The sequence below is a fragment of the Chiloscyllium plagiosum genome, chromosome 1, assembly GCF_004010195.1.
Source record: "Chiloscyllium plagiosum isolate BGI_BamShark_2017 chromosome 1, ASM401019v2, whole genome shotgun sequence".
Taxonomy (NCBI): Eukaryota; Metazoa; Chordata; class Chondrichthyes; order Orectolobiformes; family Hemiscylliidae; genus Chiloscyllium; species Chiloscyllium plagiosum.
The window spans coordinates 153,401,649-153,415,990 of NC_057710.1; the positions used below are offsets into that span (position 1 = coordinate 153,401,649).

General features: G+C 39.8%; 1 protein-coding gene across 2 annotated transcripts in view; it reads right to left on the reverse strand.

Annotated features, from left to right (window-relative positions):
- Positions 1 to 14,342, reverse strand: part of lrba (LPS responsive beige-like anchor protein) — an 875,634-nt gene that overhangs the window by 681,074 nt on the left and 180,218 nt on the right. For both annotated transcript variants that reach the window (XM_043699606.1, XM_043699616.1), the window contains exons 26-27: positions 4,628 to 4,755; positions 833 to 940 (exon numbers count right to left, since the gene is read on the reverse strand). In XM_043699606.1, the coding sequence (XP_043555541.1) occupies positions 833 to 940; positions 4,628 to 4,755 (236 nt within the window). The remainder of the gene's footprint in view (positions 1 to 832; positions 941 to 4,627; positions 4,756 to 14,342) is intronic.

Here is a 14,342-nt window from a genome sequence, read left to right on the forward strand (position 1 = left end):
ACTTTATATGTTTCTTAACTTCCCTCGTCAGCCACGGCCACCCATGCCTCCTCCTAGGATCTTTCTTCCTTTTTGGAATGAACTGATCCTGCAACTTCTGCATTATACACAGAAATATCTGCCATTGTTCCTCCACTGTCATCCCTGCTAAGGTATTGCACCATTGAACTTTGGCCAGGTCCTCCCTCATAGCTCCATAGTTCCCTTTATTCAACTGAAAAATTGTCACTTCCGATTGTACCCTCTCCCTCTCAAATTGCAGATTGAAGCTTATTGTATTATTCAGCTAACCTAAAATTTGTTAAATTGAAGGGGAAAGTTCATAACAAAGTTAATGAGTGCAAAACGTATTGGTTTAGTAGTAGCAGCATGAAAACTATAGAGTTCAAGTTCTGTAAAATTCCCTCTTTCTCACCTCCATTTGTCACCTTCCCAAACATATAAAACACCAAATGCATTAATTTGCTACAAAACTGAATTAACTTACCATTAGTGATATAAGCATAATCTTAAGAAACCGTGCTACTGTACAATGGCTTCCAATCAATAGTTATAAAACATTTTCTGACACAGAAAATGTCATATTTGTTACATTTTCCTTGGCACCCTGAAGTCGCATCAGTGCCTTAAAAGTCAATCATTTATTATGGAAATGAAGGCACGTATAGATGTAACCAGGTAGGGATGTCAGGCTCTCTTCCTCAAAAGACATTAGAAAATTGGTTGGGGTTTTAATAAAATCTTTTAAAACTTTTAGTGTTCAACTGTGATTACTCATGAAAATTACTAAAAATCAAAAAACTAAAAACAAACCACAAACTGTGAAACTTACAACATCTCTGAACACAACTGCTCGAAGTCGATTGATGTCCATATCTTGTAGCAATCGGTCAAGATCTCTTACTGGTGAAATACCACCTGTTGCAACATCAGTAGAACTCTAAAAGGAACAAACAGAAACATGTCACAAACCATGCTCTGAAAGCAAAATCACAATGTTAATCAAAATGATTTTTCACAAAGTTATTAATGTAATTAATCTCCAAATTTCTTTTTCTCTGTGCTTGTTTTTATATATTCCCCTTTAATCAAATTTATCCCCCTGTGAAGTCGTATAGTCATACAGTCATAGAGATGTACAGCATGGAAACAGACCCTTTGGTCCAACCCGTCCATGCCAAACAGATATCCCAACCCTTTCTAGTCCCATCTGCTAGCACCCAGCCCTTCCAAACCCTTCCTTTTCATATACGCATCCAAATGCCTTTTAAATGTTGCAATTGTACTAGCCTCCACCACTTCCTCTGGCAGTTCATTCCATGCAGATACCACCCTCTGTGTGAAAAAGTTGCCCCTTAGGTCTCTTTTATACCTTTCCCCTCTCATCCTAATCCAATGCCCTCTTGTTCTGGACTCGCCCAACCCAGGGAAAAGACTTTGTCTATTTAAAGTTTGTGCGAAGATTTGTAGCTCGGGTGCTCGTTGTTGTGGTTCTGTTCGCCGAGCTGGAAGTTTTTGTTGCAAATGTTTCGTCCCCTGGCTAGGCGACATCATCAGTGCTTGGGAGCCTCCTGCGAAGCGCTTCTTTGATGTTTCCTCCGGTGTTTATAGTGGTCTGTCCCTGCCGCTTCCGGTTGTCAGTTTCAGCTGTCCGCTGTAGTGGTTGGTATATTGGGTCCAGGTCGATGTGTTTGTTGATGGAGTTTGTGGATGAATAGACTTTGTCTATTTATTATATCCATGCCCCTCATAATTTTGTAAACCTCTATAAAGGTCACCCCTTAGCCTCCAACACTCCAGGAAAAAAGCTCCAACCTGTTCAGCCTCTGCCTATAACACAAATTCGCCAACCCTGGCAACATCCTTGAAATTCTTTTCTGAACTCTTTCAAGTTTCACAACATCTTTCCAATAGGAAGGAGACCGGAAATGCACGCAATATTCCAACAGTGGCATAACCAATGTCCTGTACAGCGCAACATGACCTCCCAACTCCTGTACTCAATACTCTAATAAAGGAAAGCATACCAAACACAATCTTCACTATCCTATCTACCTGTGACTCCACTTTCAAGGAGCTATGAACCTGCACTTCAAGGTCTCTTTGTTCAGCAACACTCCCTAGGACCTCATCATTAAATGTGCAAGTCTTGCTAAGATTTGCTTTCCCAAAATGCAGCAACTCACATTTGTTTAATTAAACTCCATCTGCCACTTCTCCGCCCATTGGCCCATCTGGTCAAGATCCTGTTGTAATCGGAGGTAACCCTCTTCGCTGTCCACTACACCTCCAATTTTGGTATCATCTGCAAACTTACTAACTGTACCTCTTATGCTCGCATCCAAATTATTTCTGTAAATGACAAAAAGTAGAGAACCCAGCACCGATCCTCGTGGCACTCCACTGGTCACAGGCCTCTAGTCTGAAAAACAACCCCCCACCACCACCCTCTGTCTTCTACCTTTGAGTCAGTTCTGTATCCAAATGGCAAGTTCTCCATGTATTCTGAGAGATCTAACCTTGCTAATCAGTCTCCCATGGGGAACCTTGTCAAACGCCTTACTGAAGTCCATATAGATCACATCTACCACTCTGCCCTCGTCAATCCTCTTTGTTATTTCTTCAAAAAACTCAATCAAGTTTGTGAGACATGATTTCCCACGCATAAAAGCCATGTTGACTATCCCTAATCAGTTCTTGCCTTTCCAAATACATGTACATCCTGTCCCTCAGGATTCCCTCCAACAACTTGCCCACCACTGAGGTCAGGCTCACTGGTCGATAGTTCCCTGGCTTGTCCTTACCACCCTTCTTAAATAGTGACACCATGTTTGCCAACCTCCAGTCTTCCGGCACCTCACCTCACCTGTGGCTATTGATGATACAAATATCTCAGCAAGAGGCCCAGCAATCACTTCTCTAGCTTCCCACAGAGTTCTCGGGTATATCTGATCAGGTCCTGGGGATTTATCCACCTTTATGCGTTTCAAGACATCCAGCACTTCCTCCTCTGTAATATGGACATTTTGCAGGGTGTCACCATCTATTTCCCTCCAGTCTATATCTTCTACAGTAAGGACTGATGCAAAATACTTGTTTAGTGTCTTCCCCATTTTCTGCGGTTCCACACAAAGGCAGCCTTGTTGATCTGTGAGGGGTCCTATTCTTTCCCTAGTTACCCTTTTGTCCTTAATATATCTGTAAAAACCCTTTGGATTCTCCTTAATTCTATTTGCCAAAGATATCTCATGTCCCCTTTTTGCCCTCCTGATATCCCTCTTCAGTATACCCCTACTGCCTTTGTACATTTCTAAGGATTCACTCGATCTATCCTGTCTATACCTTACGCATGCTTCCTTCTTTTTATTAACCAAACCCTCAATTTCTTTAGTCATCCAGCATTCCCTATACCTACCAGGCTTACCTTTCACCCTAACAGGAATACACTTTCTCTGGATTCTCATTATCTCATTTCTGAAGGCTTCCCATTTTCCAGCCATCCCTTTACCTGCGAACATCTGCCCCCAATCAGCTTTTGAAAGTTCTTGCCTAATACCGCCAAAATTGGCCAAAAAGTTACAAACCAATTGTAGGAACATTGTCTTTTCACTAAGAACATGAGTTGAATCCAAACAAATGGGGTAACACAGGGTGGTAAAAAGAGAAAACGTTTAGCTTTATTTTAATTAGCATAAATCAATAGAAGCAAACACTTCGATGGCACTGACTTCAGTCAGCGTTAAGACATACCAGTGTGACTAGTACTTTCCTATGATTCACCAGAACTTCTACTCCCTACCATCCTGCACCCAAAACATGAATTCTCAGGAGTATGAATAGGTTACAGTTTAATACGGACAGAATCTGGCTGCCACTGTGTATAAAACACAAAGGTTTAGTATGCATGTACAGAAAGTAATTAGGAAAGCTGACAGAATATTATGCATAATAGAATGGGAGCCATGGAAATACTCAATTATAAAAATACTAGATTGATGAAAGGGAAAGAGTACAATCGAGCTGACGAGGTATTGTTTTGAGAGCTTAACCAGTAAATTAGATGAGGGAGAACTGGGGATGTGGCATTTTTGGATTTTAAGAAACTCTTTAATAAAGTCCTACATGACAGGTTAATGGAAGTTTGAGGTTACAATCATATGAGCCTTGATCTTGTTAAATGGCAGAGCAGGCTTGAGGGGCTCAATAGCCTAATCCTGCTCCCTTCTCGTAACATTTCTTTCCATGTATTTCTCAAATAACTAGATCCTGTTCTTAGCCAGACAAGTTATAAAACAGCAAACTCTCAAACTAAGTCCTTGAACATCTCCTAGAGTGTGACACTGGATGAAAACCAATAATCTTCAATGGACCTGGAAATGATGTTGCTCATATCATACATCCAATGCAGTTTTATTGTTCATCATTTTTTTCAACCATTTCAGAAATCTATGCAATTAAATTATGTCTACTGTCAGTACCCACAATGCCATGCCATCACATTTTGAAATGTACTGCTGTGAAATTAATTTGTGAAAAAAAGAATCAACCACAACAGTTATCTAGAAATAAGGTCTAATAGAATTCCACCTTCCTGGGTCAGTGTTCTGCATACAAATCATACACTTGCCTTGGCTGTTAACTTTCCACTTCCAAGGAGGCTCTGCACTGCTTTTTGAGTTTTCGCATTATCAGCACCAGATTTTGTTCGACTTACTTGCTGACATTCCAAACAGCTTCTGACTGCAACAGCACATACTGCCGTTGAAGAAAAGGAAAAATTAAAAAGAAGTCAGGTTCTGGATAACTGAACAGGATGATGTTGTACTTTCGGTATACCACTCAAATATACATAGAGGAAATGTTTTTTACATGAAAGAAAACTGGTGGAAACTGTAGTACTCTAAGAGCACATTATAACCATCATTCAAGTTGAATGGTAATCCCAGTAAAGTGACAGGTAATTCATGATTGGTCTTCCTTTCACTTGCATTGTGTTCTTTTTAGAATTCACAGAAGTTCTCATTCTCACTGTCGTCAGTTGTGACAGCCATTTAATCAAGTCTCTTTATCATATAACTCTTAAATATTGCCAAACCATTGCCAGCTTCAAGCATCCCGATCAAATATTCCCTTTTTTTTGGTTCATTCACGGGATGTGGGTGTCACTGGCAGGCCAGCATTTATTGCCTCACCTTAATTGCCCAGAAGACAGTTAAGAGTCAACCACATTGCTGTGGGTCTGGAATCACATATAGGCCAGACCAGGCAAGGATGGCAGTTTCCGTCCCTAAAGGACATTAGTGAACCAGATAGGTTTTTCTGATAATCGTCAGTGGTTTCATTGTCATTAGATTCTTAATTCCAGATGTTTATTGAATTCAAACTCCACCATCTGCCATTCAAACCCAGATTCAAATTTTCTACACACTGGGAAACAATTTAATTCCCATAGAAATCTCTACATTATTATCTCTACAATCTCTAAAAATTTCTCCATATCTTTAATATGGAGAAAACAGATAGACCTGGGAGCATGAGAAGCATGAAGTGCTTAGGTAGCAATCTGGAAATTACAAGGGAGCTGAAATATTCTGCTGTAAGAGAAGTATGATGAAACTGAAGCAATGGAGGAATGTCATTATTCTTCCCAGAGATTAAATTTCAGAGGTTCAGTCATGTATATTTGGTCACCCTGAACATCTACATGATACTTCCTGAAACAGGAGGCAAATGCATATTTTTCAAAAGACAGGTTTTATCTCCATAGTAGCAGATAACTTAAAGCTTGAACTTCCAGTTAGTTGCTATAAGGCAGCTGAAAGGATGGAATGTCAAGAATTAATATTTCAAAGCATTTCTTGTAACAAATGATTGAATAATATCAAACCAAACGTATTAAGGGACAATGTCATGTGTAACCATAAATGGATAATTCATCCACCCATAACCACGCTAAAGTTACATTCACCTTTTGCATGGCTTGTTTCCATTTTACTTTGCCAGCTAGGTAACTTCTAATCCTGAACTGCCATGCACTGGGAGAATTGCACACTAGATCCCTTCTTCTAGCTTTAATTTAGGCAAACTTGCCACTCTTCTTTATATTTTCCACAGACAAAGTCTTCAATCGGAGCCCAAACATTTTGTGTGTGAATGGTGAAGTCAGCATTTCCTCTACCTAGAAACATTTCATCCTGCAATTTATCAGATTCTCTCAACTTCACAGGTGGCTGCAAATCACACAAGACAAGCTGAAAAATGTTATTTGGAATACTTCTGGATTCATAAGTATGCGCATCTCAAAAACAGTTGGCCATACCCTCTTCCCTGACAATGAAAAGCACATTAGTTCCATATCTAAGTACAAATGCTAATTAGTTATCTTTGACCGGACTCCCCTTCCTCTTAGAAGTGAAGTAAGGCCACCATCGTCCCAGAGATCACAGGTGTGCTCTCTCATTAGAGGAAGACAACTGGTGGTTGATTTAACCTAAGGATTACCATTCCTCAGATGAAAGGCAAGATTGAGACAGCAGGACCTTCAATGGTAACCTTAGTCAGTGTGGTAACAGAACTTGTGCTATTGTTACTCCGCATTGCAAACCAACCAGCCAGCTGACTGAACTAACTGAAATAAATAGGTTACAGCACCACTGTTTACAACTCGAGAACTATAACACCTGTCAGGAACTTTGGGACTATTCAAAGACTGTGGTAATTGACTGCTAGCATAAATAACTTGTACCTTCCCACCAGTTAAAAAAAGTTTCCTTTTGATCTCGAGCTATCAAATCATTCAATCTTACTGTCATGTAGAAGCCAAGAGAAATCACATGAAGAAGTTAATTGATCCCAAAATCAAAGACACAATCACAATTATAAATCTCAGTTGTAACAATAGAAAGAGCTATCAAAGATTCAACTCTTTTGTGCATTCATTTTGGGTTGAGTTATGCCAGTTAATCCCATAAGTAATATGTGCAGTATCATTTTATGAAAATTGCCTTACATTGTCTCAATCTCAAACGGATGCAAAAATAGCATCTTTTTTAACATTGCTTCCTTTCACATATGTATAATGTGACTCTCTCCAAAAGAAAGGTGAACTAACACAAAGTACAAATTCAAATCTTTATTCCAAAGTAAGGGGACAGCAGCAGAGACCAGTAAGTATGACAACAGTAATTTAGCTCAATTAAAATTATACAAAAATTACATTTTGTATAATGGAAAATATTGAAAAGTAGTCTATTCATACAGCAGATTATAATAACTGTGGAAAGATATAAAAGAGACCTAAGGGCCAACTTTTTCACGCAGAGGGTGGTACGTGTATGGAATGAGCTGCCAGAGGAAGTGGTGGAGGCTAATACAATTGCAACATTTAAGAGGCATTTGGATGGGTATATGAAGAGGAAGGGTTTGGAGGGATATGGGCCGGGTGCTGGCAGGTGGGACTAGATTGGGTTGGGGATCTGGTTGGCATGGACGGGTTGGACCGAAGGGTCTGTTTCTGTGCTGTACATCTCTATGACTCTAATTGGATTCAAGTTCCTGTCCAAGGTTCTGTTGGAGAGTTTGAGATTTTCTTGGACTATAAGCTGGAGGAATGGGGAACTTGAAGGACAAATTTCCATTTCTGGGACACTGGCATTGATGCTAGGGGCCTAACAAGTATATTGAAATACATTTAAGGCTAACTGCTGATTTACTGATTTAAATAAAGCATTTGGATTGTGGCTGTGAGAAAATAGCACATACTTGCAACTTTCCATTCAAAAACTATCACTGCAAGGAAGGCATTGAGCTTTACCACTTGTGCTGATATCAATACTACAGTTCACCTGAATATTAATTCAAAATTGATGGGCGAGGATCATTATCCTAGACTACTTTTAGTTTCCAATTATTCTTTGAAGCAACTGTCACAGACTTGAATATGATCCAAAAAATTTTAACAAATAAAATGGTAGAATTACAAAACATGTACATTCCAACACTACACACTCAATACTCCTACAAAATGCTTATAGAGCCATACAGATCTCTAGCACAGAAAAAGGGCCTTTGACCTATTGAGTCTGCAGCAGTCAAAAGCAACCACTTAACTATTCTCATGCCATTTTCTAGCACATGACCCAGAGCCTTGTATATTCTGGCATCGCAAGTGTAAGAATCTAAATACTTCTTAAATGTTATGAGGGTTTCTGCCTCAACCACCCTCACAGGCAGGGAGGTTCCAGATCCTCACCACCCTCAAGGTAAAAACACTTTTCCTTACATACTCTCCAAACGTCCTGCCCTTAACTTGAACCTATACCCCCTCTCATTGGTCACACCAGCAAGGGGAAGACTGTCTTCCAACTCTGCTTCTCATTCTCCAAATTACGTGTCTGTATTTTTCCTGAAAGTGTCTAGTGTATGCAAAATTGCCTTATATGTCAGAAGGAAGTTTTAGTGAAAATTAACAGAATGCACATTTTAACGTGTGCAATACAAACAAATAATGGATTAACAGATTTTTTAGCACTGGAATTATATACTGCTCGTGGCAGATTTAAAACTACCAATTATTTAGAATACATGAATTCAAAATTCGACAGCTAATATGTAAATTAAAAAATATTCTACAATATAACAGGAAAAACTTCAATGGTCTAGAACAGTATTTCTATTACAGCATTCATATAGCTATTCAAATTTTAACCTACTTTAAGCCATTATCTAAAGTACTGACAAATATGATTCCATGCAAGCCCTGTGGAAAATTATTTCTAAATTTTTAATGGTATTAAATAACCTCAAGCACTGAAGACCATAGCAAAATCTTTTCCTATCTTTTTAATGGATCGAAAGAAAATGAAGATTCTTATCATAATTTGCAACTCAGAAAATGAAGAAAATTTCAATGTTTTTCTTTTAAATTCACTTCATACGGATAGCGATAAACGAAAAGGAATTAAAATGATAATTATCTTCCGACATCCCATAAACTGATTTGTACATGACATTTACACAATTTATACAATTTCTTATATATGACCTAATAAACAAACTGCTGTACAAAATTTTCAGAATTTAGAGGAAGTATATCATTAAGAATGGTTCACAGAAAAAGTGGTCAGAAATACACAAAGTGGGCAGCACGGTGGCACAGTGGTTAGCACTGCTGCCTCGCAGCGCCAGAGACCCGGGTTCAATTCCCGCCTCAGGCGACTGACTGTGTGGAGTTTGCACATTCTCCCCGTGTCTGCGTGGGTTTCCTCCCACAGTCCAAAGATGTGCAGGTCAGGTGAATTGGCCATGTTAAATTGTCCGTAGTGTTAGGTAAGGGGTAAATGTAGGGGAATGGGTGGGTTGCGCTTCGGCGGGTCGGTGTGGACTTGTTGGGCCGAAGGGCCTGTTTCCACACTGTAAAGTAATCTAATCTAATCTAATCTAATCTACAAGCTCACATTAATTGTAGCTCAAAGCAAGCTGACCTGAAAATCACCAAGTGAAATTAACAGTCTAAATTCCACCGTCACAGTCTAAAAGGTCATGAACAGAAATGCATGCACTATTATATATCTGGTCAAATCAGAGCTTAAAACGAGATCAGCTTTTGTACTCAATACCTTTCTTTGTAAAACCTATATACTTTGCTAGCTAATTTGTTCATACGCCCTCCATCTTCAAAGGTTCGATGCATATTAACACTCAGATTTTGCCATGAATGCACTCACTTCATGTGCTTTTTGCTCTGGGGCGTCTTTACCAGCTGTGTCACTTGCTCCTCCCAGCAAAACATTAACTCTCTTCCCTGATCCAAAGACACTGCCAGACCTGCCAAATTCTTCCAGCACTTGATTTTTAATTTTACAACTTGCTACTTCTGTCTTTAAGCAAACCATTTTTTTTAACCAGCACTCTCTAAAGGTTATAGATCTCAAATACCGGAAACTTACTGTTTTATCGCGATATCCAAGTAGTCAGTTGATGGTGCAAATGAGAAGACTCGCTGCCGGTATGTTTTACTTAAATCATTAAATAATAATGCAACTTTTCCTTATGCTGTAAATAAAGTATAACAATGATGTGTACACTCCCTGTGTTAGATTTCTATTACTTAATGTGCGTTTTTACATTGATCATGTGGACCTCTTAATCAACCACAATATCTGATCAACCACCACACTCCTGGTCCCTTAGGTGCTGATTAATAAGAAGATTGCCGAACTTCATTAAAATACTTCAATGATCAGTCAAACACGATCAGTCTTTCATAGCTCTGCACCAGCTCTCTTTATCAACACAAACTTAGCATATAAAACACACAAGCCTATACTCCACAAAAAAGTCAAACATGTGCAAATGGTGCCTAAGATCCACACACATATACAGTCTTTTTACAGCTCATCTCAGGGTACTCCCCTCGAGTCAAGACCTAGGCAACACAACAGATGGGACATGCTAACAAAGGGAATTGTCGCATTATTTGCCACTCTGAATAGCAAACCTTACACACATTCCTTCTGCTGGTCTTTCAACAACATAAAATACTGCAGGCGCTGGAATACTGAACTAAAGGCAGTAACTATTGGAAAGACTCAGCAGGTCTAGCAGTATCTATTTAGAGAGAAACAGTGTTAACCTTTCATGTTGTTTCCTTTATGTAAACGCTTCCATTTGTCTCTGGTCTCCACATGCTCTGACTTAACTCATTATTCTAGTACCAAGCAGCTTATCCAAGATATAGTGAGGAAATCTAACAAAATACATTGCTTTTTTGTTTTTCTTAATCAAATCAAAACATTCAGTGTTGTTGTTCAAGCAGATCTTTCCCTTCATTACAATGTTATCTATGTGCCTATTCTCTGGAACTGCAACATTTTTCAAATCTTACTATCAAATAATAGCAACAGTGCCTCCACTATCCTATCTAAAATATGCAGATTCACTCCACTCAGATTTAAGGGTTTCAGCGAGAGTTGGATTTTTTGATATCACCTCACTTTTCATTTTAACTACAATGAAATAATTTATAATCCTATCCTCTGATGAAACAACCAGCTGATACGTCAACCTTGAAAAATGTGAAACAAAGTAATTATTTGTTATTTTTGCATTTCACTCTTCTAATCATAAAGAATCATAGAGATGTACAGCATGGAAATAGACCTTTTAGTTCAATCCGTCCATACCGACCAGGTATCCTAAACTAATATACTCCCATTTGCCAGTAATTGGCCTATGTCCCTCTAAACCCTTCCTACTCATATACCCATCTGTCCTCAAGCTTTAGAATCCCCTTCCCTGGTGGAAAGATCTTCACTATTCATCCTATCCATGACCTTCATGATTTTATAAACTTCTATAACGTCACCCCCTAAGATCTGACGCTCCAGGTAAAACAGCCCCAGTCTATTCAGCCTCTCCCTATTGCTCAAATCCTCCATCCCTGCCAACATCCTTGCAAATCTTTTCTTAACCCTTTCAAGTTTCACAACATCCTTCCTATAGTAGGGAGACCAAAATTGAACGCAGTACTCCAAAAGTGGCCTCACCAATGTTCTGTACAGCCTCAACATGACGTCGCAACTCCTCTAATCAATGCACTAACCAATGAAGACAAGTGTATCAAACACCTTCTTCCCTACTGTCTGTCTGTGACTCTGCTTTCAAGGAACTATGAATCTGCACGCTTTGTTAAATGTACAGGCCCTGCCCTGATTTGCCTTACCAAATTGCAGCACCTTACATTTATCTAAATTAAACTACATCTGCCACTCCTCAGCCCACTGGACATCAAGGTCACAATGTACTCTTAACCTGATGAAGAGCTTACGCTCAAAATGTCGACTCTCCTGCACCTCGGAAGCTGCCTGATCGGCTGTGCTTTTCCAGCACCACATTTTTTGACTTTGAATTCCAGCATCTGCAATCTTCACTTTCTCCTAACTTTCTCTGCTGTCCATTACAGCACCAATTTTGCTGTTATCTGCAAACTTATCAACCATACCTCCTATATTTACATCCAAATCATTTATGTAAATGACAAAAAAAGTGGACACAGCACCAATCCTTCTGGCACACCACTGGTCACAGGCCTCCAGTCCAAAAAGCAACCCTCTGTCTCCTACCTTTGAGCCACTTTTGGATCCAAATTGCTACTTCTCTCTGTATTCCACGTGATCTAATCTTGTTAACCAATCAACCATGCAGAACCTTGCCGAACGACTTACTGAAGACGGTACAGACAACGTCTATCATTCTGCCTTCATCAATCCTCTTTATCAAATCTTCAAAAACAACTCAGGTTTGAAAGACATGACTTCCCACATAAAAAAAACCATGCTGACTATCCCTAATCAGTCCTCACCTTTCCAAATACATGTACATCCTGTCCCTCAGCACCACCTCCAACAATTTGCCCACACTAACATCAGGCTCACCAGTCTATAGTTCCCTGACTTTTCCTTACCACCTTGCTTAGATAATGGCAGCACGTTAGCCAATCTCCAGTCTTCCAGCACCTCACCCGTGGCTATCAATGATGCAAATATCTCAACAAGGGGCCCAGCAATCACTTTCCTAGCTTCCCACAAAGTTTAGGATACACATGATCTGGTCCCAGGGATTTAACCACCTTTATGTGTTTTAAGGCAGCCAACACCACCAGCCCTGTAATATGGACACTTCCAACACGTTGCTGTTTATCTCCCCAAGTTCTCTAGCTTCCACATCCTTCTCCAAGTAAACACAGATGCAAGATACTCATTAAGTATCTCACCCATCTCCTGCAGTTCCACATATAGACAGCCTTAATGATCTTGAAGGGACCCTATTATCTCCCTAGTTACTCTTTTGCCCTTAATGTAAGTGTAGAATTCCTTTGGATTTTCTAACTATTTGCCAAAGCCACATCATGTCCCCTTTCTGGCCTCCTGATATCCCCCTTAAGGATACTCCTATTGCCCTTATACTTCTGTAAGGATTCTCTTGATCCCTGCTGTGTATATCTGACATATGGTTCCTTCTTTCTCTTGACCAAAACTTCAATTTCTCTCGTCATTTAACATTCCCTACACCTAACAGCCTTGCTCTTCACACTAACAGGAACATACTGCCTTTGAACTCTCATTACCTCATTTGTCAAAGCTTCCCAGTTTCCAGCTATCCCTTTATCTGCAAATATCTGCCCTCAGTCAACTTGTGAAAGTACATGCCTAATACCAAAACTGGCCTCCCTCCAATTTAGAACTTGAACTTTTAGATCCGGTCTATCCTTTTCCATTACTATTTTAAAACTAATAAAATTATGATCACAGCCTCAAATTACCCCCTCCCCCCACTGACACCAGTCACTTGTGTTGCCCTACTTCCCAAGAGTTTTGCTCCTTCTCTAGTAGGTACATCCACATACTGAATATGAACATTTTCTTAACAAACACCTCACCATTTGATCTCTTAACACCATGACAGTCCCAGTCTATATTTGGAAAATTAAAATCCCATACCATTACCACCCCATTATTCTTACAGATAACAGATCTCCTTACAAATTTGCTTCTCAATTTCCCACTGACTATTGGGGACCTATAGTTCAATAAAGGTGATCATCCCTTTCTTATTTCTCAGTCCCACCCAAATAACTTCACCGGATGCACTCCCTGGAATATCCTCCCTAAATTAATATTTTGCATCAGTCTTTACTGTGGAAAAGGATATGGAAGATATAGACTGAAGGGAAATAGATGGTGACATCTTGCAAAATGCCCAGATTACAGAGGAGGAAGTGCTAGATGTCTTGAAACGGTTAAAGGTGGATAAATCACCAGGACCTGATCAGGTGTACCCGAGAACTCTGTGGGAAGCTGGAGAAGTGATTGCTGGGCCTCTTGCTGAGATATTTGTATCATCGATAGTCACAGGTGAGGTGCCGGAAGACTGGAGGTTGGCAAATGTGGCGTCACTGTTTAAGAAGGGGGGTAAAGACACGCCAGGGAGCTATAGACCAGTAAGCCTGACCTCGGTGGTGGGCAAGTTGTTGGAAGAAATCCTGAGGGACAGGATGCACATGTATTTGGAAAGGCAAGGACTGATTAGGGATAGGCAACATGGCTTTGCGCATGGGAAATCATGTTTCACCAACTTGATTGAGTTTTTTGAAGAAGTAACAAAGAAGATTGATGAGGGCAGAGCAGTAGATGTGATCTATATGGACTTCAGTAAGGCGTTTGACAAGGTTCCCCATGGGAAACTGGTTAGCAAGGTTAGATCTCATGAAATACAGGGAGAACTAGCCATTTGGATACAGAACTGGCTCTAAGGTAGAAGACAGAGGGTGGTGGTGGAGGGTT